The sequence below is a fragment of the Elaeis guineensis genome, chromosome 12 (assembly GCF_000442705.2).
Source record: "Elaeis guineensis isolate ETL-2024a chromosome 12, EG11, whole genome shotgun sequence".
NCBI classification, from domain to species: Eukaryota; Viridiplantae; Streptophyta; class Magnoliopsida; order Arecales; family Arecaceae; genus Elaeis; species Elaeis guineensis.
The window spans coordinates 6,707,961-6,729,909 of record NC_026004.2 but is presented as its reverse complement, the minus strand read 5'-3'; the positions used below and the strand labels follow the sequence as shown (position 1 = coordinate 6,729,909).

Here is a 21,949-nt window from a genome sequence, read left to right as displayed (position 1 = left end):
TATATATATATATATATATATATATATATATATATATATATATATATATATATATATAGGGCTGGCTTCTCTTCAAATTTTGGTCACAGAGTAATAACCGTTTGGGTCACCGGACCCAGGTTGAGTCGGACATGAATCAAGGTACGCAAACGTAACTGTTCCAACTCGATCCGACCCGGATCCGAACTCGTTGGCCGTCGCAATGCGAATCCCACTACCGCTGAGAATAACTTCGCCCTAAAAAGCTCTCCTCAAAACCTTACAAAAACCCCGAGCGGTGAGAGCGCCGTCCGCTCTTTCTCCGTTTCCTTCTCACCCCCTCCCCTGCTGCGCTCTCCTTAAACTTCACTTCCTTCGAATACTTCAATCTCCATTCGATCGATAGATCTATCTATCTATCGATCGAAGCCTAGGGTTTCCTCCTCTTCGTCTATGAATGAACTCCAAACCTAGGAGGAAGCGAACGATTTTCAGTGGTCGCCGAGGGTTTTGAGGCTCTTCTCTCCCCTTCCTTAACCCCGGTCCCTGTTGTTCCTTCTCCGTTACCGATGGAGAAGCTGCAGCTCTGTAGGAACAGCTCAGTGGAGTGGAAGCCCTCGGCGGTGGTGGCGCTCGCCACTAGCGCCGATGGCTCGCAGGTTGCGGCCGCGCGGGAGGACGGCTCTCTCGAGATCTGGCTTGTTTCTCCTGGCTCCGTTGGATGGCATTGCCAACTCGTATGTTTTTGATGCTTCCTTCTTCATTTATGGTCTGAAGTTATTGGTTTTTGCATAAAGATTTAATCCTTTTTTCGGGCTGCAGACAATCCAAGGTGACCCTACCTCCAGAGTGTCTTCGTTGGTCTGGTGCCGCGCCGGTTCGAAGAGTGAAGGCCCAGGCCGTTTGTTGTCATCGAGCATAGATGGGTCAATCTCAGAATGGGATCTATTCGGTTTACAACAGAAGGTTATATCTCTTCTTTGTGGAGTTTTCTTGCTTGTCACAATTATTATTATTATTATTATTTTCACATAATATGACTATAGTTCAAAGGTCCTAATTGGTGAAATAGTTTAGTATTTACTGATTTTGCAATTTGGGTAGGAATGCGTTGTTTATTTAGCACCAATTTTTCATGCGAATATACTTACTATAGATGATCTAAATGCCATTACATTATGCATAAAATAACAACTAGAGAAACATAAGGAATTGCTTGGACCATATCCATCATTATATTTTACTTGCCTTCGGAAGTATTAATTATCCAAAGAACAGTCCCAGTAGTCAGTTTGCAATTTTTGACAAATGTTGGAGCATGAATTGTTCTGATTGTAGTCATAATTCATCTACGTGATAAAGTTTCGAGGGTTGTGTTTCAAAAGAATTGCAGTAGTTTCTGCTTAGTTTAGTAAGCAGCATTCTTCTTGAGGAGCTTGAATGATATGGAGTAGTGCAAGTAGTTACCTAATTTGCTGGTTGGGCAGCTAATTGAATTTGATATCAACTTAACTGATTTGCAAAAACATTATATTTTGCACGCACGCTTGTTGGTTAAATCTTGCCCCAGTATTCTCATTCCACATTTATCCTCAAGTCCTCTTCATCTTAGTTGTGAAGTAGTGAATGAGATTACTGTGGGCAAACATTCTCTTTTGCACTATATGGGGGCTACCAAATGTACTCAGGCTTTGAAATTTACAAGCAGATGTGCTTTTAAAGGCCTCAGTTTTCAAATGGGGAACTATCTTGGGAAGAAACCTGATGGGACAACTTGCTTAGAAAGGGAGGGGGGATTGGATATGCATGGAAATAATGTGCTTTATGGGATCGATAGATATTCTAATTCAAATCTTTTGAGTACTGGAGTGTCAGCCTGAGGTTCTTGCTGATGTTGCTTATACAGAAAGACAGACTTTCCTATACACTGCACCATGAACAATGTGGTGAATCTCATCATTCTAATTACCCCTTGATTTGCAAGAGGAGTTTTAAGATGTGGAGCATAATACTATGTTCATGTGATTGTGGTTGTGGGAGGTTAGGAATTTATGAATGTTTGAGAGTGATGTAGCGTATATGGGGGAAAAACATTGGTCTGCTGTCAACATTACTATTAAGATGTGGCACTAGCTTGAAAAGCATAACAATGGCTTGAATGCTGCAATTTGATTGGTTTTCACTTGAGAAACCTATTGAAATTTTCTTCTTTTTCTGCATGTGATTATTGTCCTCTATTTTCATTCACCTTGACGTTCTTTCCTTGTATCACTAGAGTAGTGGGCAATGTTATCTGGACATGGGACATGGGTGTCAAGTGTCCAATGTCCTGAAGTACCTGTCTCCACAATCTTAAAAAAAGTTGGACATGAGGACATGACTAATAATTTTTAATATATATGTATATATATATATATATCTTATGTATTTGAATTTATTTGAAATATCTTAATTATCTAATTATTTATTAAGCTTCAGAGTGTTTGGGCTATAAAGGAATTACTAGTTTTTGGCTTTAGCTTCATTGGAGTCCACATTAGTTAAAACACTTACACTTTTTGAACCACTCAATGTGACCTGGTGACAGACCCATCATGGAGAGTTTGGGGCACCTCTACCCATCCGATCACAACACCTCAACTCTCTGTTCCATTGCCTTTTATTTCTCATTCTCTATCTTACCTCCAAAACGCAACGAAGCCTTGGCTTACCCCCGATCCCCCATGAAGCATGAGCTTACCTGAAATCGCACAGAACCCAAGCTTACCTGAGAGGAGGAATCATTTGCTGATTGCTGGGTTTAGTTGGTGTCCCACCTGCTTCAAAAATTTCAGAATCGAGGTTACTGGATCATGGAAGAAGTCTATAATCACTAAAGGTGGAGAGAAAATAGATGTATAGAGTCGTAGCCTCACCTCTACTTTACCTTACTCCTCTCTTCCTTCCATGCTATCACTCTCATTTATCTTTTATGTTTTTTTTCTCTGTGCGATAGAGAGAAACAGAGAACCATGTCCACGGCATTTCCCACATGTCACAATGTCATGTTGTGTCCATGTGGGGACATGCCAAAAATCCTTATTTTTGCTGTGTCCAGTTGACACTGGTAATAGGTAACATCCCTTTTTGTTTTGAAGACCTAAATATTCTTTCCTTCTAACTTCTTCTCACCCTCTCTCTCCACAAGATTCCAACAAATTGCCATTTTCCTTATCTGTTGTCACATCTCCCTTTTCTTGTGTCTTGAAAACTTGTAGTGGTATTGCAGGATGAGATGTTGTTAACTCGATTTCTTCATGAGAAGCCACCAGGGCTTTGTAATAAGGGTGCACAAAATGTGGTTTTTATGCTTATGTGGTTCATTATGATACTTATAAATTGACTTAAAATGAAATATGTCGTTCTTGAAGAAAGACCATTTTCTTGTTCCACATTGCAACCTAGCATCATGTCATGGTGACACGTAGCTGGCAAAATAACAAGCATGATTGCTATATTTACTTTCTTCTGAAATAGGAAATTACACATCAGTGACTATTAAAAGAAAGGAAATAATCTAAGTAAAAATAAAAAAAAGAAAACTAACCCCAATTTTGTTGGGTCTGTTCCTTTTCTTACCATTATTGTATTTTTAAGAGTTCTTATTACCTTGATAACCTAAAAAGATTTACCTTTGACAGTCATTTTATATACACCTTTATGATACCCTGAATGTCCTTTACCCTGTGGATTCTGTAGGTTGTACTGGATTCTGTTGGTGTGTCTATTTGGCAGATGGCTGTTGAACCTTCAGATGATATCGTGCATTCAGATAAGATTGACTCAGGGCTTATAGCCAATGGTTATACAAATCTTGGTGCTCACAGTGATTCTGAATCTAGTCAAAGTGATGATGATGATGATGACGACTTTGATGAACCTCATGCTGTACCTACTGGAAGCAACTATCAGCGCTTAGCCATTGCCTGTGATGATGGTTGTGTTCGCTTGTATAATGTATCAGATTCAGATGGATTGACTTATTACAGATCTTTTCCTAGGGTTAGCGGTTAGACTCATATACCTATTCCCCCATTTTCTCTTTAAGCTTTCCCATGCCAAAAATTTTGTAATTGTGTTTTACTTACAGGGCGCATTTTGAGCGTTGCATGGAGTCATGATGCAAAGTTAATATTTTTTGGGAGTAGTGATGGGTATGTTTGACTAATTGTTCGCTGTAAATTGATGATCCTGAATTTTCAAGCTTGCCTGCCTTCAAAATTTTCAATCTTGTAAATCATCCTACCGTGTGTCTGTGTACTTTCATTAAAAGTGCTCTTTATTATTTATGCATTTTGCTTATTTATGATTATTTGCAGTTTAATAAGATGCTGGGATGCTATATCTTTTCATGAGGCTTATCGCATCACGGTTGGGCTTGGTGGCTTGGGTAGTGGACCAGAACTTTGTGTTTGGTCATTACTGTTCCTAAGGTAAAAGTCAATTAAAATCAATAGACTGTGCAGAATCTTCGTTCTTGGAACATTCATCTTTTAATTCTCTTTATTTTAGTTGAATTTAACTCCCTTTGAAACTCTTATTTAGGTCTGGGACCCTTGTTAGTGGAGATAGCACTGGAAGTGTTCAGTTTTGGGATAGTCATCATGGAACTCTTTTGCAAGCTCACACTTATCATAAGGGTGATGTGAATGCTCTAGCAACTGTTCCTGGTCACAACAGAGTGTTTTCTGCTGGTTCAGATGGGCAGGTACTTTTTTTCCCCCTGTTACTACATACCACTAAATTGCCTTGTTATATGAAAAATGCTCTAGTATTGAGGTGGATCTAAAGTAATGTTTCTTGAATATATGTTAGGTATTTGCATTCTATAGCTTGTGCTTCTTTTTTTTAAACTATTCATTGTTGATTAATCTTGGCCTGTGGCATTGTTAGTGTTAAATGAAATAATAAAGATGCACCCATTTCTAAGAATAAGAGTTCTAGATGATAGCAGTAACTAGAATGATATAAGCAAAAGAACCATGATATAAAGTTATGAAAGAAAGTGATAGGAAAAATCTTAGAAAGTTGAAACAATATCCAGGTATCAGGTTTTTGACCTTAAGATAGGAACTGTAGTCATGAAAGCTATTTCTTGCTTAGACAATTTATAGATTTTAAGAAACGAAAACTATTATATGCATAAATTTTAAGAAAGAAGATTAATATAATGTTCATTTGTTTCCGCTACAAATGTATATAACAGTTGTCCATGATAGATAACTTGGTGGGAATTAAAGAGAAAATACATATAAAATGGGTTAATTTAAATTCCTAAGGATACAAATGAAGGTGCAATGGCAGATGACTAGTGCAGGTTAGTGAGTGAGATTTCAAGTTTCATAAGGTCTACACCACAGTGTATCTCTAAGTTCATACTTCTGTGCACTATTCATACCTAAAATCAATTGAGAGATGTAAGCCGGTTGGGCAGAACCAGATCTGAGCCTAACATGTTAAAGTTATGAATTATATGTCAATCATGTTTAGTATAAAACTGATGCACCCTGATCTTGTCAAAACAAAACAGTTCAAAAACATAGTTCTGTAAAATTAATGCCTGTTTGAAACATATCCTGACAAAACCCAAAGCTGCTGAGTAATGTGTTGAGAATGGGTCTACATTATAGATTTGATACTAAAAAACTCATGCTAGAACTAGTCCAGCCAATTTACAGTCCAAAAAATTAGGAATAGGTAGTGCAGCTTATGTTATTTGGTTATGATACTGTCACTAACTAATAAGAAGAATCATTTGATGCTGAATTTGAATATATGGAGGAAAATGTTGGAAGAGGTGAGGAATGGATACACTTTAGGTGGAGTTTATTTGATGTTGATTTGATAAAAACAAAAAATTGGCACGATTCCATTATGTAGGCAGCAGAAACCTTTGTACGATAACTTTGCTATCTTGTGACCATTGAGATAAGGATGGATAGATGCTTGTAGGCATCTCAAATAGAAATAAACTGATTGCCTTGACATGGTAGATTGCTTAAGCTTTTTGTGTAGTAATCGCATGTTTTGGATACCAAACTTCTAACTAAATGTTCCTTTTCCAGAGGTGGAGAGCTTTTTTTTCTGAACAATATACAACCCTGTACAGTTGCAGTTGTAAATATATAATGTACTCATCCATCCATGGTATGAGTCTGTTATATACAGCAGTCTATTGCATATCCAGTGCATATATTAGGCTGTGCTGCCCAGTTAGTTGTATAATGCTATTGCAGCAGAACAGAAGTTTCTCCATATGTTCTAATCGTACTTCTTTATAACTTCTAAATGATTCTACCAATGATGCAGATGTGCATACAAGCAGTAGCATGCCTAGGTCATATTTTCATATGAACTGTTTTTTTTTTTTTTTGCTGTACTAGGTGGTTCATGTTACACAGTCTCGTCTCATTCTCTCATGTTATTTTAACCTAGTGTGCTACCTACCAAAAAATTTTTGTTTGAATGTATGTACATGTGTGCATATGCATGCATGTATGTTAAATAAAAAGGTATTTCACCTAATACTTTACATGTTTTGGAAGATTCAATCTATGAGAACAATCAGACATGTTCTTTACATAGAATTTCATATTAATGATTAAGTTATCTTTGGGATGATCTACTAAAGCATATGAACATGCTTGTCATCCGAAATTTTTATGTAAGCTTTGCCTTTTGTTGGTTAAATAGATCTCCATAGTTACTTTATCAATCAGCTTACATCAATGATCCACATATATTCTTTATGTCAAATATGCAAGCATAAAAAGGTACAAAAGTCTAGCAAGTGGCAAGCTTTGTGTAAAATCTGCTGGAGATTGGTTATATGGATCGAAGTTTGTTCTATTAAGTTCTAATACCTTCCAATTTTAAATTCTCAACATGAGTGTAGCCCCCAATAAATTGGTGCTGAGAACCTGATCAAGATGACTTTGGTTAGAGATGGCTCTTCCAAGATATTTGGAAGACCAACTGGTCGGAAGAGTAGTCAATATCCTTAATGTATTTATTTCTCATTTGATCATTTTAATGACTTAATGATATGCAGGTTATTCTCTATAAACTCTCTACCGAAACACTTCGTTCTGGGAATGACGAGCTTCCTAAAGAGCATACAACAAAATGGGTGTATGTGGGGTATATAAGAGCTCACACTCATGATGTCAGGGCCTTAACAATGGCAGTTCCTATTTGCAGAGAAGGTTGGTCCAGATGAACCATTAGCTAAATTTCAGTCTTGCTAGACTTTTTCCTTAAATTGTTTATGAATTACATTTTGGACATTTGAACTTCTCCATCACTGTTTTCTTTGACAGATGCATTACCTGATGAAAAGGTGCCTAAGGTTCGCTGCCGAGAGAAGCCTATTGATTTTAGTTACCGGAAATGGGCACATTTAGGTGTCCCCATGCTCATTTCTGCAGGTGATGACACCAAGCTCTTTGCTTACTCTGCCAAAGAGTTCACCCAATTTTCACCCCATGATATCTGCCCTGCACCTCAGCGTCCATCAATGAAGTTGGTACATGATACTGTTCTAGATGGTGCTTCAGTGTTACTTGTTCAGTCATCTGTCTGGTTAGATGTTTTTCTTGTCAAAGTAGATGGTAATGTTTCTCCGAGTGTGTCTTTTGGAAGAAGTACAAAAACACAACTTTTGGCTCGCCTTAAAAGCAAGGGATCCCGAAAAATCATATGTAGCGCCATATCCAGCACCGGAATGCTCTTTGCATACTCAGATCATGTAAAACCCTGCCTCTTTGAATTAAGGAGGCATAAAGGCGGAAAAGGAAGGTGGTCTATTGACAAATTGCAGCTACCTAAGGGATTGCCATATGCGCACTGTATGGTTTTCAGTGTTGATGCCTCACACCTGATGCTAGCTGGCCATGATAGAAAAATATATGTAAGTTCATCTTTGCCACTCCTCTAATAGTCTAGCTTTAATATAATGAGCTCCATTTGGCAGCTGGATATTGCAGTGCATTCCTCACCATTTTGGATCTTTTCAAGTTCCTTGAGGATGTTTTGCTATTTTAGTGGTCTAACCAGAGTTCTAATGAGCTTGATTTGTGCATGAGCCCTGGTTGGCCAGCTACCTCTTTCCATGCACTTGTTAATAATAATATTCATTTCAGTTATGATATATTTATTCTTGTCAGGTTCTTAATTATGTTTCCTTTTCTTTGGGATACCAGGTAGTGGATGTGAAAAAATTGGAGCTGGTGCACACCTTTGTACCGCAAAGAAAGGTGGAAGATATGAATTTTCCGCCTAGTGAGCCTCCCATAACAAGAATGCTTACAAGTTCGGATGGGCAGTGGTTAGCTGCAATCAATTGTCTCGGGGACATTTATATCTTTAATCTGGAGATATATAGGTAGGCAGATGGTTGACCATTGGAAACTATATTGTAACCTGTATCGGTTTTTGAAAAAATATACAATTGCAGATAAAGTCAACATGCATCACTAATTAGTTTCTTTGATTTCTGCAATATATATATATATATATATATTGTTGAAGCAATTGTTGATGAACACCAGGAGCAAATTCATTGTAGTTTTTCTATTCAGGTTACTTGATTCTGCAATATATACTTTGGCCATCTACAATCTTTGGATGGTTAGAAATCACTCGTTAAATTTGTCTCTTTCTTAGTGTGCATATGCTTTTCTGATAGATACTGTTTGTTCTTTCTCTGATTAACATTTTTGGCTGGGATGTGGTAGATAACTAGATATTGTTGTTATGTTAAACAACTAGACTATCAATATGCATTTTAATCTTCCGTACATTTTAAAGACTTTCTAGGTTGATTGACATGGGTCCAAATTCTGTTTGCAGGCAACATTGGTTCATATCCAGGTTGAATGATGCTTCTGTTACTGCTGGTGGTTTTCCTCCTGGGAACAGCAATGTGCTTGTCATCACAACATCTTCTAACCAGGTATATGTGTTTGATGTGGAAGCGAAACAGTTAGGTGAATGGTCAAGGTACCACACTCATCATCTTCCTAGAAGATTTCAAGAATTTCCAGGGGAAGTTATTGGGCTCTCCTTTCCACCTTCCTTGTACTCAACTTCAGTCATTATATACAGTGCAAGGTAAGACCTGCCTTAATTATTTTTGTTGCATGCATGTGTTTTCTCTTAAGTTCCTTGGCGATTATTTTTTGTTGTGTTTGGCAACACTATTGAAAATTTGATATACATCTGTTAGTGAGAAATCTGTGGAGTATTCTGCCTTCATTAAGTTTTGTACGGTATGTATTCATACTACCTTTCCTGTGCAAGTGGTTTGATTTAGTTTCATACGCTATGCACTGTGATGTCTCTAATTGGCAGGTGCCAAAGTAAGTTTTCACTTTGGCACACCCCATCATGCTATCAACTTTAGGTTTTTTGAATGATTTTTCATGTTGGTTTTGCTTGCCCTACTTTAGGCATTCTGAACAATAATTCATGTTACTTCTGCTTGCTTGGGGCCTTTGAATTGGTGCCGTAGGGTGTATATTTTGGCTGTGGACACTTCTGAAACACTCACAATGCAGAGTCTGTCAGAATATATGTAAATCTTATTACTACAAACCTCATTAATAATGGTCCCTTTTCTTCGCTTTGAGAATGAAGTAAGACAAAGCCTGACCACTTTTCATTAGGGTAGTGAAAAGAATAGGAGGTTCTCTGCATCACCATCCTGCTCAATTCCGTCACCCACAAGACTACATACCTCTGCAAAAGCCCATGCTTCTTAGGGAACTGATCTTATCCACTATAGTTTGGCATGGAGAGAGTTCTTAATAGCTGTGATTTAGTGTGTCTTAGTTGGAGCTGCTTCAGTTGATCAGATGTTGACCCATGAGGTTTTTTGTCATGACTGGAAGTTGTGGCTACTTGGGATGAGAGATGCCTGAATACTGTAGGTAAGATAAGAGTCTTGATGTCAAAATGACTATACATTGTTAAGGCCATCCTTTTTTTTTTCCCTTTTCAAATGAAGTTCCAGTAATCAAAGTTTGTGTGTTTGGCTGCAATGCAGAATCACCAGAAAATAGCAATCGGCCAAGCTCTATAACCATTTTTGTAAGGATTTATAGCCAGCTGCCTTTTTCTCTAATTTTAGATATTTGACTTTTTATTTTTCAGAGAGGGGTAAAAGTGAATGTCTTCAGCATGCTCCGCTGTACCACTGCATAGCATCCCATACCAGGCATACCGCACCATCTCATGTCAGTATCTTGAGACATTGGTACAGTGTCAGTGTGCTGACCCGACCTCATACCGCTACCGATACTCTATCAGCATGGTACTGGTATAGTGTCCAGTACCAAGGTGCTGATCCTTGGTTCTCTTTAGGCTTCGGAGTGGGCATCATATGGTCCAGTTTGTATTATAGTATAGATACTGTCTAGTGCCAAGGTCTTCTTTCCACCAAAATTTCTCATATTGCATTTTAGCCAGGTGGACCAGCACATTCAAGGAAATAGGTCTGAATTTGGAAGCCAGAAAGAGAAACTTCTAGTATGCCAATCCTGGCACAATGTAAACTAAAAATATATAAAAAACTTTGTTGTTTCTATTGCAACTCTGAAACAATGGCGACTTGACAACTGATTGTTGCAAATATTGTGCCCTACGTGAAATCTGAACACCAATTGATTTCTGATTGCATGAATCCGTTAATTGCATTATTTCCACTTGGAAGTGATTCTAGACAGTGGCTGTAGCATCTCTATTCTGTGTCCAGAAGAATCATTTGCATGTTACAAGATTAAGGGAATCTGGCCCATATTGGAGTATGCAAATTTGAACTACTATTGTTATTGTTTGCTCACTGCTTGTTCCTTAACACACTTGCAGGGCGATGTGCTTAATTGACTTTGGGATGCCACTCGATCAGGATGATGATGAATATCCAAATGGTTCAGAACTATTATTGGAGAAGTATGATTCTAGCAAACATGCAAGAGCAAAGCGGAAGCGAAAGAATTTTGATCAACAATTCAAACCGAATAAGAAAAAGAATTTTGATTTTTGTGCATTTAGAGACCCTGTTTTGTTTGTTGGTCACCTGTCAGAAAATTCTGTTTTGATATTAGAGAAGCGGTGGATGGAGATTGCCCAGAATTTTGATGCTCCGGTCCATAGACATATATTTGGAACTTAACTGGATACTAGAGAAGCGGTGGATGGAGGTTGCCCCGAATTATGATGGTCCTATCCATCGGCACATATTTGGAACTTACCTGGATATTTACTACCATTCACACAGCATTGAGATAGTCCTGCTCTTTCTAAGGTTCCCCTTTTTTCCATTCAGGTCACCGGCAACATCAAGAGCATGTTCTGTAAAATATTTACAAACATTTTCGGGCGGGTGATTGCTAAGATTAATCTTTTGTTTTTTTGGGAGAAGGGCAATCCCCTATTTGTTTTTGTAAAATGAGTGAACCGTTAATTTCTGCGTCTATCCTTGTTCTTTTTCTTGTTGTTCACTTTAAATTTCATTTAGTTTTTATGTTGCATGACATGAAAGAAACATTCATGTTCTGCACTGTGGGTTACAGTCAAATTTGCTTCATATAGCATCCTCTAGTTTGAGTGATCGGAATATTTGTATTTATTATCGAGTGGCTTTTCCATTTAAGGGTGACCAGAAATGATTAATTTGGGGCAACTGCGACCAAATGAAGTGTGGTTATGGGCTTATGGCCTTGGGGTAGTCATTGCTTCCTGGAAATTAGTGGTTGTAGTTGCATTGCAACTTGGTTGATGTAGTTGAATTGTGAGGATGAGAAATTTTTTGTGCACGTCATCTAGTGCAGAAAAGATGTACCATTTTATTTGTTTGAAGTATATAGTTATTATTTTTTAATATATATTTAATATTTATAATTTTATTTTTTATTCGAAATTTTGAATGATGAAAATATATATATATATATTTTTTTTTAAATTATGATATTTTATTGTTAAATTATGATTTCATATAAGAAGTCATTATTTGTCTATAGAATGTCATAATTTTTTTCAGAAGAAATTTTTTTTTTTCATCATTCAAAATTTTATAAATTTTTTATGATGAAAATATTTTTTTTAATTTTTTTAAAAAAAATTATGATATTCTGGAGAATGTCTTTATATGATCATATAATATAAATTTAAAAAAAATAATATATTTTTGTTACTTAAAATTTCAAATGAAAAAATATAATTGTAAATATTAAATTGATGTTGAAAAATATTATAAATTTTTAATGATAAAAATATTTTTTTTATTTAATGTGAAAAAAATTATGACGTTGTGCAAGGTATTATGATCATAAAATATCATAATTTTTTTATAAAAAAATATTTTTATTATTTAAAATTTTAGATAAAAAAATAAAATTATAAATATTAAATATACGTTGAAAAATGGTAGTTATGTGAGTCAATCAGATGAGATGATTTATTTTTTTTTTACATGGGATGTGATGTACAAAGAATTATAGTTGTAAGGATATTTTTTTTGTACTGGAGAAGAGTTAAGGAAAGCAGAGATGCCTGTGATTGATTTTCTGTCAAATATTTTACGAGAAAATATCAAGTGGGAGCACGCGACATACATGGATGGTGTTTTAAATATAGTTTGTAGAAGAGGTGAAATGGAACAGAAGCTGGGCCATCAATCAACGATCAGCCTTTTTGGATGGTGGGGTTAGTGGGGTGAGGAGGGATAAGAGTGGTGCGGGGGGAGGAGAGGAGAGGTGAGGTAGGGTTGAGGCCACGGAGAGGAGGGGGACGATGATATGATGTAGGGTGCTCGGACATTTTTTTTTCTTTTTGGTGAACAGGGTGCTCGGACTTTGATCGAGATGGAATAGAGAAATTTAGAAATTCTTCCTCTTAAACTAAGGCACCAGCTTGAGTGGTGGCAACTCATCTTGGGCCATTTTAACCGTGAGTAAATGTGCTGTAAAATAGTCTAGAATTACAAGCAGATTGGTCTATACCTACAACTAAAGCTGCTTGCAGTTTCACCAACAGGATTCAAAATAGACTCTAAGCTCATGTCTTGGGTCTGGCCAAAGCATGTGCCAGACTCAAATATACCAAAAATTCATTTAGTTCATAGAAAGTGAAGGAGGGAAGAGATAATCTTTGGAAAATAAAGAAGACATCTCTTGTTTGATTGGAGTTTCAAGAGAAGAAAAAATAAAAAAAACTCTTTCTATAGAAAGATATTTCTTACGGTTTATGAAAAATAGAAACCCATATAAGAGGTAAATTTTAGAACTTCTTATAGGATGAAAATTTATGATCTTTTTTTTTCAAAAATATCATTTTAAGATCTACGACTGAAATTCTGCAAAATATCAATGGAGGGTTAAGATGAAATACTGAATAGTGATATATACCAAGATTTCTATTTTTTTCTATTTATAAAATTAATATAATATTATACTAATATTATCCTAATATTTGTATTGATGTAATATAATATTTATATTAATATATATTATAATATTCATAATATATTCATATTATTATAATATTTATATTTATATAATATTTTTATTACTATTAATATAATTTATATATTAAAATATTAATATCATATAATATAATATTATTATTTATATAAAATTTGAAAGTATAAAAGTATGATGCTATATTAATTAAAAATATAATAATTATTTTATATAATTTTTTCAAAAAAAATGAATGTTTAACCAAATATAAACTATTCTATAATAAATTAATTTTTTCTGATTAATCAAACATATTAAAATTATATTTTTAAAAAATAATTTTTCAAAAAATAATTTTTTAAAAAATTAATTTCTTAAAAAACAAATTTTTTTGATGAACCAAACGTGTCCCGAATTTATGACTCTTAATGGTGCATTCTAAAAAGATAGTTCTACATATTGAATAGTAGTAAGTTATGTTGGCATATCTTTAGATTATTTTTTCAAATAACGGATTAAAAAAGAATCCACTGTTTGGAGTGGAAAAAAAATGGATTTGACAGTTTACAAATAATGATGGAAAAGGACCATTGTTAAACAAATTTCTGTTTTAATGCTCTAGAAAATATGCTTTATGAAAAAACTGAAAGCTAACCGACGTTCCAGGAGACATTACTACAGCCGTGCAAGAGTAAAATACGACTCAGCCAAATATTATGGAAATTTTGGCATCTTGCAGTTAGAATTTGCCTGATATAAGTGCTTTGACATTTTGACAACATTGTCAATCAGGAGCTTGCCAAATCATGTTACTGTCAGAAAACCCCAATCAGCATATTACAGAGGTTGGGGCTGAAAATCTATTTCCAATAAATTAGATTGAATTCAATAAAACTCGCACCATCCCCAGGCAGGAAACAACAACTATTTGGAATCCCACACCACATATTGTTTGATCGATTGGTCCCCTATGATCATGAGTGTCACCTTTCTTTTATACATGTACAATACCACCACTACTGCTACAATATAATGAATAAATGAAGAGAAAAGGAATCTAGAGCGAATCAGGTTCATCAGCTGGATGATGTGCGAGGCTGCTATTTGTCAGCAGACGGCCAGAAACAAGCAGCCAACTTTGATTTCCAACCAACCTGGAAACATGGCTGCACGCATATTGCTTTTCATAGGATTTGCCACTCCTCGTCACCCGAATGAGCGCCACAATCACTAAAGGTATCATCCATCCCACTGTTGCCAGCACCTCCTAAACCATCCACCAAAGCATCCTGGTGTTGAATTGATATCGCAGACCGAGTAGTCTGAGCAACGGTAAATAGGGGTGCTCCATTTGATTTGTCTTCTAGCTTAGAAGCACGGCTGCAGAAATCTTCAAAATCATCTTCAACAAGTTTAAAAAGAAAATGTTAATACAAGCTCCTGGCAGAAAGAAATCTTAAAACTATTGGTCATAATGCCGAATCAAGGAGGATCAGCTCACCCTTATCTCGGCAATAGAATCCAATGGCCAAAGATGGGTCTATCAGGTCCAGTGGCAAATTTCGGACAGTACTGTAGCCAAAATAGATGAATAACGGTAAAAAACCTAACTCATAAATGGCAACCAACCGAGGGTGAAAACAGAAAGGCTACTAAAAAATGGCAGCTAATTGAGTATACTAAAAGGATGCAGGATACCTGCAGTGATACGAGGAAGTATCAGCATCCAGATTATCCCTTTTAATATCAACTGCCTGTTGCATAGATATTAATTGAATATTGCACTCAGGATACTTTCTACAGTAGCATATTTAATTTGCCGATGCATAGAAGGAAACAAAACGGTCAAACAACAAAGAGCAGTTGCAAAAGCAATAGTGACATGTGGAGCAAATGTCTCACAAAAAATTGAAGTCCAGAAAACTGATTAGTTTACTGATGCAGTATTAAATTTATATTCCAGATCTCAGAATATGCCAAAATTGCATAATACAGAGGCAGTACATATGTGCTTGGCAAAGGTGTCCAACTTGCTCCACCACATTTCATGTAATAAAGCACATTCTTTTTTCTAAGAGCCATGGGGACTACCACATATGAGTCTCCAAGTCATATTGGAGGACAGGAGAGAGTTAACTGGTGATGTACCATGCTATGGAATATGCAAGGGCACCTATTGAAAGGATTTAAAGATAAAAACAACGGTGGTGAAAGAAATTTCACATGCCTGGATTTCAAACAATGGCAAACATGTATTCTAATACACGACTACAAAAGAAGATGATGAAGACATATTTTGCAATGAATTACTCCATAAACTGCATTGAGGTTTTATACTGAACAATATGCTGCTTTTAAATTTATGAATAGGGATCAAACAAATCTAACTAAAATAACAGCTGGAGAAAGAGGCAAGCAGCACATGCATAAAGCAACATGGTGTTGGAACTGTTGTTGCACAAAGGGTAGGAACAACAGCCAACTTAAGTAGAAGAGAGAAGAAGAGCAGGAGGCAATATTGGAATATGATAGGAAGCAATAACCACAGTTATTATATGATGACCAAAAAGAATACAGCTAGGGTTTCATCTTCTAAATTAAGAGCTGACATAGGTTATGTCTATAAATTAATAACATAAAATCAACATGGCCCCAATTTGAATAAGCCAAAAGGTATCTAGGATAAGAATATATTATATGTTAGATGCAAATAGAATGAAGCTAGTATCTAAACTCTATTTTGGTTATACTTTCTATTTTTAAACAACAGTTGGAACAAGTAGGTCTATATACTAGCACTGCTACAATCTGAAACGAGCCATACAGTAATCAATACTATAAAAATGTCATTAAATACTCATAGAACAAGTCCAGCAAATTTGTGAGCAACCATCCATCAATTCTTCTGTTTAAACATTTAGTAATTCCTACAATAGGATTATTCCAGAGGCAATTACAGCTCACAAGGCAATAACAATTACATGGACATCCAAAATATCTTGAGTGCTGCCCATACAGCTTCCACCATGTCACACAAATTAGATGGAAGGAACAACAACCCAGAGCATGAACAGTCAGATTTCCAAAAATATGATGAGACATGTAATGACGAGAACAATTGCTTAGAAATGAAAATATTTCAGGATAAAAAAAATATACCAGTTGGACATCATGAGGATCCAAGTACAATGCCTTGTCATCTTGCACGCCAACAATGTAAGTTGAGGCCCCAGGTTTTCCACCCAAAATGCCCAGGCTTTGTGGAAACGTGAATGTTTCCCATAGTAATGGAATATACCTGAAAAGAAACATGGCATAAATACTAAAGATAGCAGAATGCCAAAAGCTTAAAGCTGCTGCAATGATTTATATGTTCGACACACCATATTTACAAGTGTTTAGAGATGTAAATATTAAAGGCATTCATTTACCTATAAAGTTTATCATATACAGACCTTAAAAGAAAGAGGACATGGTCAAAAGTCCAAATGAACCCAGTTTATCACGATACACTAGTATTTTAACCTTGATATATCATCATATCGGACTCCATTTGCTTCCATATTTAACATGTCATATTGTGATTTAAAAAAAAAAAGGTGAATCTGCTAGTATAGATTTTTTTTTATTTGTTTAAATTGATGTTTGTTTCTGTTTTAACTGCATCAGCCCTCATATCAATGATTCAAAACTCCTAGGATTCTGTAATCTCTCTCTCTGTGTGTGTGTGTGTGTGTGTGTGTGTTTGTGGTTGTGAGTGTATGCGCATGCTTCCACATTTATCGATCTGCATAAATTCCATGATACATCATGTCAAAAACCAAAAATTCCATGATGAATAGAAATTCCTAGTTAACAGTATCAGATGATTGTCTGTTATGTCCTAGATCATAGACAAATCACACCAAAACCTTGGGATTCACTAGGTTTATAAGATTTAAGGAGAATATGGGTTTGTCTCTCAGACTCACATATTCCTTATTGACAAGTTAACCATCCTATGTAAATACCCCATGAATTTTATTTTATAAATATTTTCAGAAGAAACTAAGGTTCTCTGATTATAAACAGAAAATAGCAATATCAAGCTTGCACAATTTTATCATCTCTAACTTTTATATCAGAAAGGAAAAATCATCACTGTCTTCTGCATCACAAGGAGGTAATCTGTAAACTTGAAACTTGAAAGCTCACAAGAAACAAGCCATTGCTAAAAGCAGTACTGCAGTTCAATGTAAAGCATTGGCATATGCAGAACTAGTCAACAAATCTTATAGATGATAATGAATATTGAATATGTTTGATTAGTTATTTTATCTTGTCGGATAAGAAAGCAGCAATTTTACATCTTTTATTTTATATTCTAGTGGTACCAACTTCACAAAACAAATTGCAGATGAGATTAAGTTTCAAAAAGGGACTAAGTTTATGAAAGTTGATCTCCATACGAGAATATTGAGAATGAAATAGAAGAGCAAGTTATAGATTAATCATGCCTAGGCAACCCAGTGCAACTTAATTATGTACCCAGAAATTCTGCTAGGAAAATCAGATGACCGTATAAGAGCAGCCATTTCATCAATTACTCCAAGCATTCTAATTTCATTGTTTATGATCTGAGAAACAGAGTTCTGCTATTTTAAACTAGTTCTCTTCATAGACCAAGTTTTTCAATTTTAAGCCATATTATAAACCAACGATGAAAAAAAATAAACAGTACTAACTCCTATTTTCTCCTAAGTAGAATGACAACACATAATACAAGAATTGAGAACCACAAGATAGTAAACACATACTGTACACAATGTAATCCTCCAGCTTCACTAAATTATTGTAGGAGAATATCAAAAGATAACATATTTCAGATGTACCTGGGGTTAACCTTTTCTAGTCCAAGGACCAATGGAACTAGCAAAAGCATAGGAGCCCAGGAGATTTGGCCCTTGGTAAAATCAGAACAGAGTCTGGCAGCAACATCAATGCAAACAACAGGAGCTCCACCTCGTTCTCCATCTTCATCACCTGAAACAACATATACCACCATGGGCAAGCGTTCTTTTTCTTTGTCAAGGTCAGCTTGCTCTCTTTTAGCACGAGTGATGGTTTCCCATGTGCGACACATGGCATATGGACCCACCCATTCTCGAGCTGCCAAGCCATAGGCCTTCCCAGCTTCAAGCAGATTGTGTATGGAAAAAGCACATGCCTCCGAATCACCAAAAAGATGTAAAATCTCAATATACTTCGAATCATGTGGCTGCATAATCAACAGGAGACCATCATAAGCAACCACACATTGCAATTAAGGAGCTTCATCACCATCTGTATGTGAACACAAGCAAACCGTTCTCTTTCTCCATTTGGAGAAGAACTTCTGTGGATCAATAGAAAACATCGAGCTCACCTTCTGTGAAGGCTTCCTCCAAGATCTCCCCAAATGATGAAAAAGTAGTGCCTGTGATAATTTTGTTGATGAATAACATATGAAGTTATTTTACTAGCTTTTAAAGCCCAAACTAACAACTTGATGAAAGAATAGTGCATATGTTCACAAAAAGATTCATACCTGTGCAACAAGCATCTGACTGCTTCTGATCATGCAACCCCATCTGACATCACTAGTGAACTTTGAATCACCAATGGCGTCAAAACCTGAGAAAAAACCATGAGTTTAAATGTTTCTCTATTTTATTTTTTTGTTCATGTTCACATCATAAAATTTACACTTATGTTTTCTTTTTTTAGAAAAAGATGGTGGTGGGAGCTAAAGAAGAGCCTTTGACACTGGCTAGGAAGGATGTGAGGATGAAGTTGGCTATCTACCAATAAAACAAAATAACCCTCTCAAAAAACCTAACCTTTTCGGTAGGTGATCCAAATTCTTGATGAAAAATCTTCTAAAAATGCAGCAGATCCATTGCCATGATCAGTACCACCAGAAGACTCTTCAGGTGAGAGTTTATAGCACTTGCCAAGAAGCCATATGTCACTGGTCGAGCTCAAAGCATCAGTACTGCTTGTTCCAAGTAACTCCTGGAGCCTCCTCATTGAGCCACCAGTCACAACTTTCTTCACAGCTGTTGTCCAACCATAGCTTCTTGACTTGGTTGGCTTCTTTTCACCAGAATGGGACTCGGGGTGTGTTTCAAAGATGGACAAAGTGGACACGAAGAAACTTGACAAGAAAGAAGCCTTCAAAGACTTATTGTGACTAGCCTTTTGTTCTGATTTAACAGCAACTCTATCTGTATCTGTAGAATCAGCTGACTGTCCTGCAGGAAATTCTGAAGCCACAACCCTCTCAGGCAAGTCCGTCATTACCTAGCCATACATTCATATAACCAAATTGGTTCACAGAACCAAAGGCTTGATAAGAAATAAGAATGTCGAAACGTATGTTGCATTGCTAATATAATAGTAATTAAAGACATAAAAAAGGAAGACCAACATCACTTGCTACCCATGGCATCTAGTAATCTCTTATAGCACGTTATTTCTCAATGCTATATGCAAACACTGTAAAAGAGTGGCCTGTACTGCAAGTCTACATGAATAATCCATTCAAAGGACTATTCCGGTGTCAAGATATTTCTAGTCCCATCAACTATTTACCACATGATATTCATGGATATACATAATTTTAATTAGTATATAGGTTTTGGTCCTTCTAAATCCGAAAATTTACCATTGCAAGTGTCTATATCTAGATTTATGCATGAAAAAACAGTTATCAAAATAAACTGTGAACAGAATGTAGGAAAATTTTAAATTATTCAACTCTTTCTGATGTATGATTGCTTCTACATATGGGACAATCACATCACGATTAATGCCAATAAGGAACAACTACTGACAAAAGACAACTATATTGCTAACATTTTATCTGGTATAGAAATTTTACTGCTTTTCTTCCTAAATAGCAATAAATCTGAGCCAGTTTTACAGCCAAATACGTTATATAAATTCTTTTTCTGTCTAAAATGTTTGGGGACATGAAATCTCAGAGTTTCAATACAGTACTAGGCTTGCACCCTGTGAGGTAAAAAAACAAAAAAAAACAAAACAGCTTTCTGCATGTCATTGGCTGTATTCAGATAAGGCAATGACAATAGATGATCGCTAATAAGCAAATAAGTACAGACAAGACATAACTTTTCTCGGTGATGATATTTATCAGAAACAGAACAAGGCTACAGGTACCCATTTCCTATTTCACTAAACAAGCTAATTGCAAACAATAAATTACTTGCCTCATGCTTTTTTTTCCCCCTTGGAAAAAGCACTCTATGTGATATTATCTAAATGCTAGCTCCTTGACTCTACCAATTTTTTTTTTAAAAAAAAAAGTAGTACAAAGATTTTATTTGAAAAGTTTTTCTTTTGCTAAATTAAGCTAATATGCACAATAAATTCCTTGTTCATCTGTTGCTTCTTTTCCCTTCTAAAGCCACTCGCTCTGATGTTTAAAGCCAACTCTTTTACACAAACAAGAAAGTTCTAATATAGGTACCTCATGATCCATAAACATCAAGAATTACGATTATGAAACTTATTGTTTGAATCGCAACATCAAAACCATACAACACCTCCATCTAATATCAAAAGAAACAAAAAATATCTGAAAAAAAATGTCAAAAGGAAAAACAATGAATGATTTGAAATTGGTTACCAGAAAAATTCCAGCGATCGATCGAGAAAACGAGACGGAAGTCTTTAGAAGAGATCTCCTCCGCCGGGTCGACCCAAATCCATGGGTGACGCCGGTCTTCCAACCTGGATTGCCCGCCTCCCACGCCCGATCCACAAGATTTACGGAGGACAGAAAGAGCCCTCTTCTTCTCTCTTTTATTATTTCCAGCCAAGCAATTGCATAATTAAAATCGGAAAGGGAAAAAGGACACGATTATAAAATCGTAAATCGAATTGGGTGACTCAACTAGAAAGGGATTGGGAGCAAAAAGAACCCTAGTTTTTAGGAGAAGAGGAAGGGCGCAACGAAAAGCCACGCAAGTGCGAGAGGGCGGTGGAGGAATTACTCGTACAGATCTTAGTCTTCGCCGGAGAGGGGGGAACCGATGGGAGCTGTTAGAAACCCTAGCTATTGGCGAGTAGAAGAAGCGGATAGATCGATTATGGAGTAAAAATAACGAAAAATAGTTCAATAAGTCCCTCGGTAGACCTTTTTTTTTATCTATAAGTAACTAGCGTTCCGAGTTCCAGATAAATTCTACATCTCTACTCTCGTCCGGAATAGACGAAACAGAAAATTACGAGCAAGTCCCTTATGCTATAAATAATTATTCAAAAGTTTACTGATATCGACCTCGTATAGACGTCCGCGTATATCACTTTATGCAGGCCTTTCCGCATAGTATTTGTATATGGACTTTCGCATAGTACATATAGGGTCTGCCAGGAATCCTGGTTGCAAAAGGATGTATGCATTGTTCCATGTGGGTTTTTTCTTCCGC

The 21,949-nt window shown here is 36.1% G+C and overlaps 2 protein-coding genes across 2 annotated transcripts; one reads left to right on the top strand and one right to left on the bottom strand.

Moving 5' to 3' along the window:
* The first annotated feature begins 319 nt into the window (after nucleotides 1-319).
* On the top strand, nucleotides 320-11,519 carry LOC105054900 (WD repeat-containing protein PCN). The gene is made up of 11 exons (XM_010936530.3): nucleotides 320-716; nucleotides 802-945; nucleotides 3,718-4,027; nucleotides 4,109-4,172; nucleotides 4,338-4,451; nucleotides 4,564-4,726; nucleotides 7,070-7,223; nucleotides 7,338-7,927; nucleotides 8,220-8,401; nucleotides 8,869-9,129; nucleotides 10,885-11,519. Exons 1-11 carry the CDS (start codon nucleotides 549-551, stop codon nucleotides 11,189-11,191), a joined length of 2,457 nt encoding a protein of 818 aa, XP_010934832.1. The 5' UTR covers nucleotides 320-548; the 3' UTR covers nucleotides 11,192-11,519.
* A 2,768-nt stretch (nucleotides 11,520-14,287) lies between these two features.
* On the bottom strand, nucleotides 14,288-21,554 carry LOC105054901 (cysteine protease ATG4B). The gene is made up of 9 exons (XM_010936531.4): nucleotides 21,148-21,554; nucleotides 19,337-19,799; nucleotides 19,045-19,130; nucleotides 18,883-18,933; nucleotides 18,350-18,735; nucleotides 16,638-16,776; nucleotides 15,177-15,232; nucleotides 14,980-15,050; nucleotides 14,288-14,880 (listed from the first exon to the last, which is right to left on the bottom strand). Exons 2-9 carry the CDS (start codon nucleotides 19,794-19,796, stop codon nucleotides 14,663-14,665), a joined length of 1,467 nt encoding a protein of 488 aa, XP_010934833.1. The 5' UTR covers nucleotides 19,797-19,799; nucleotides 21,148-21,554; the 3' UTR covers nucleotides 14,288-14,662.
* Between the last annotated feature and the right edge of the window lie 395 nt (nucleotides 21,555-21,949).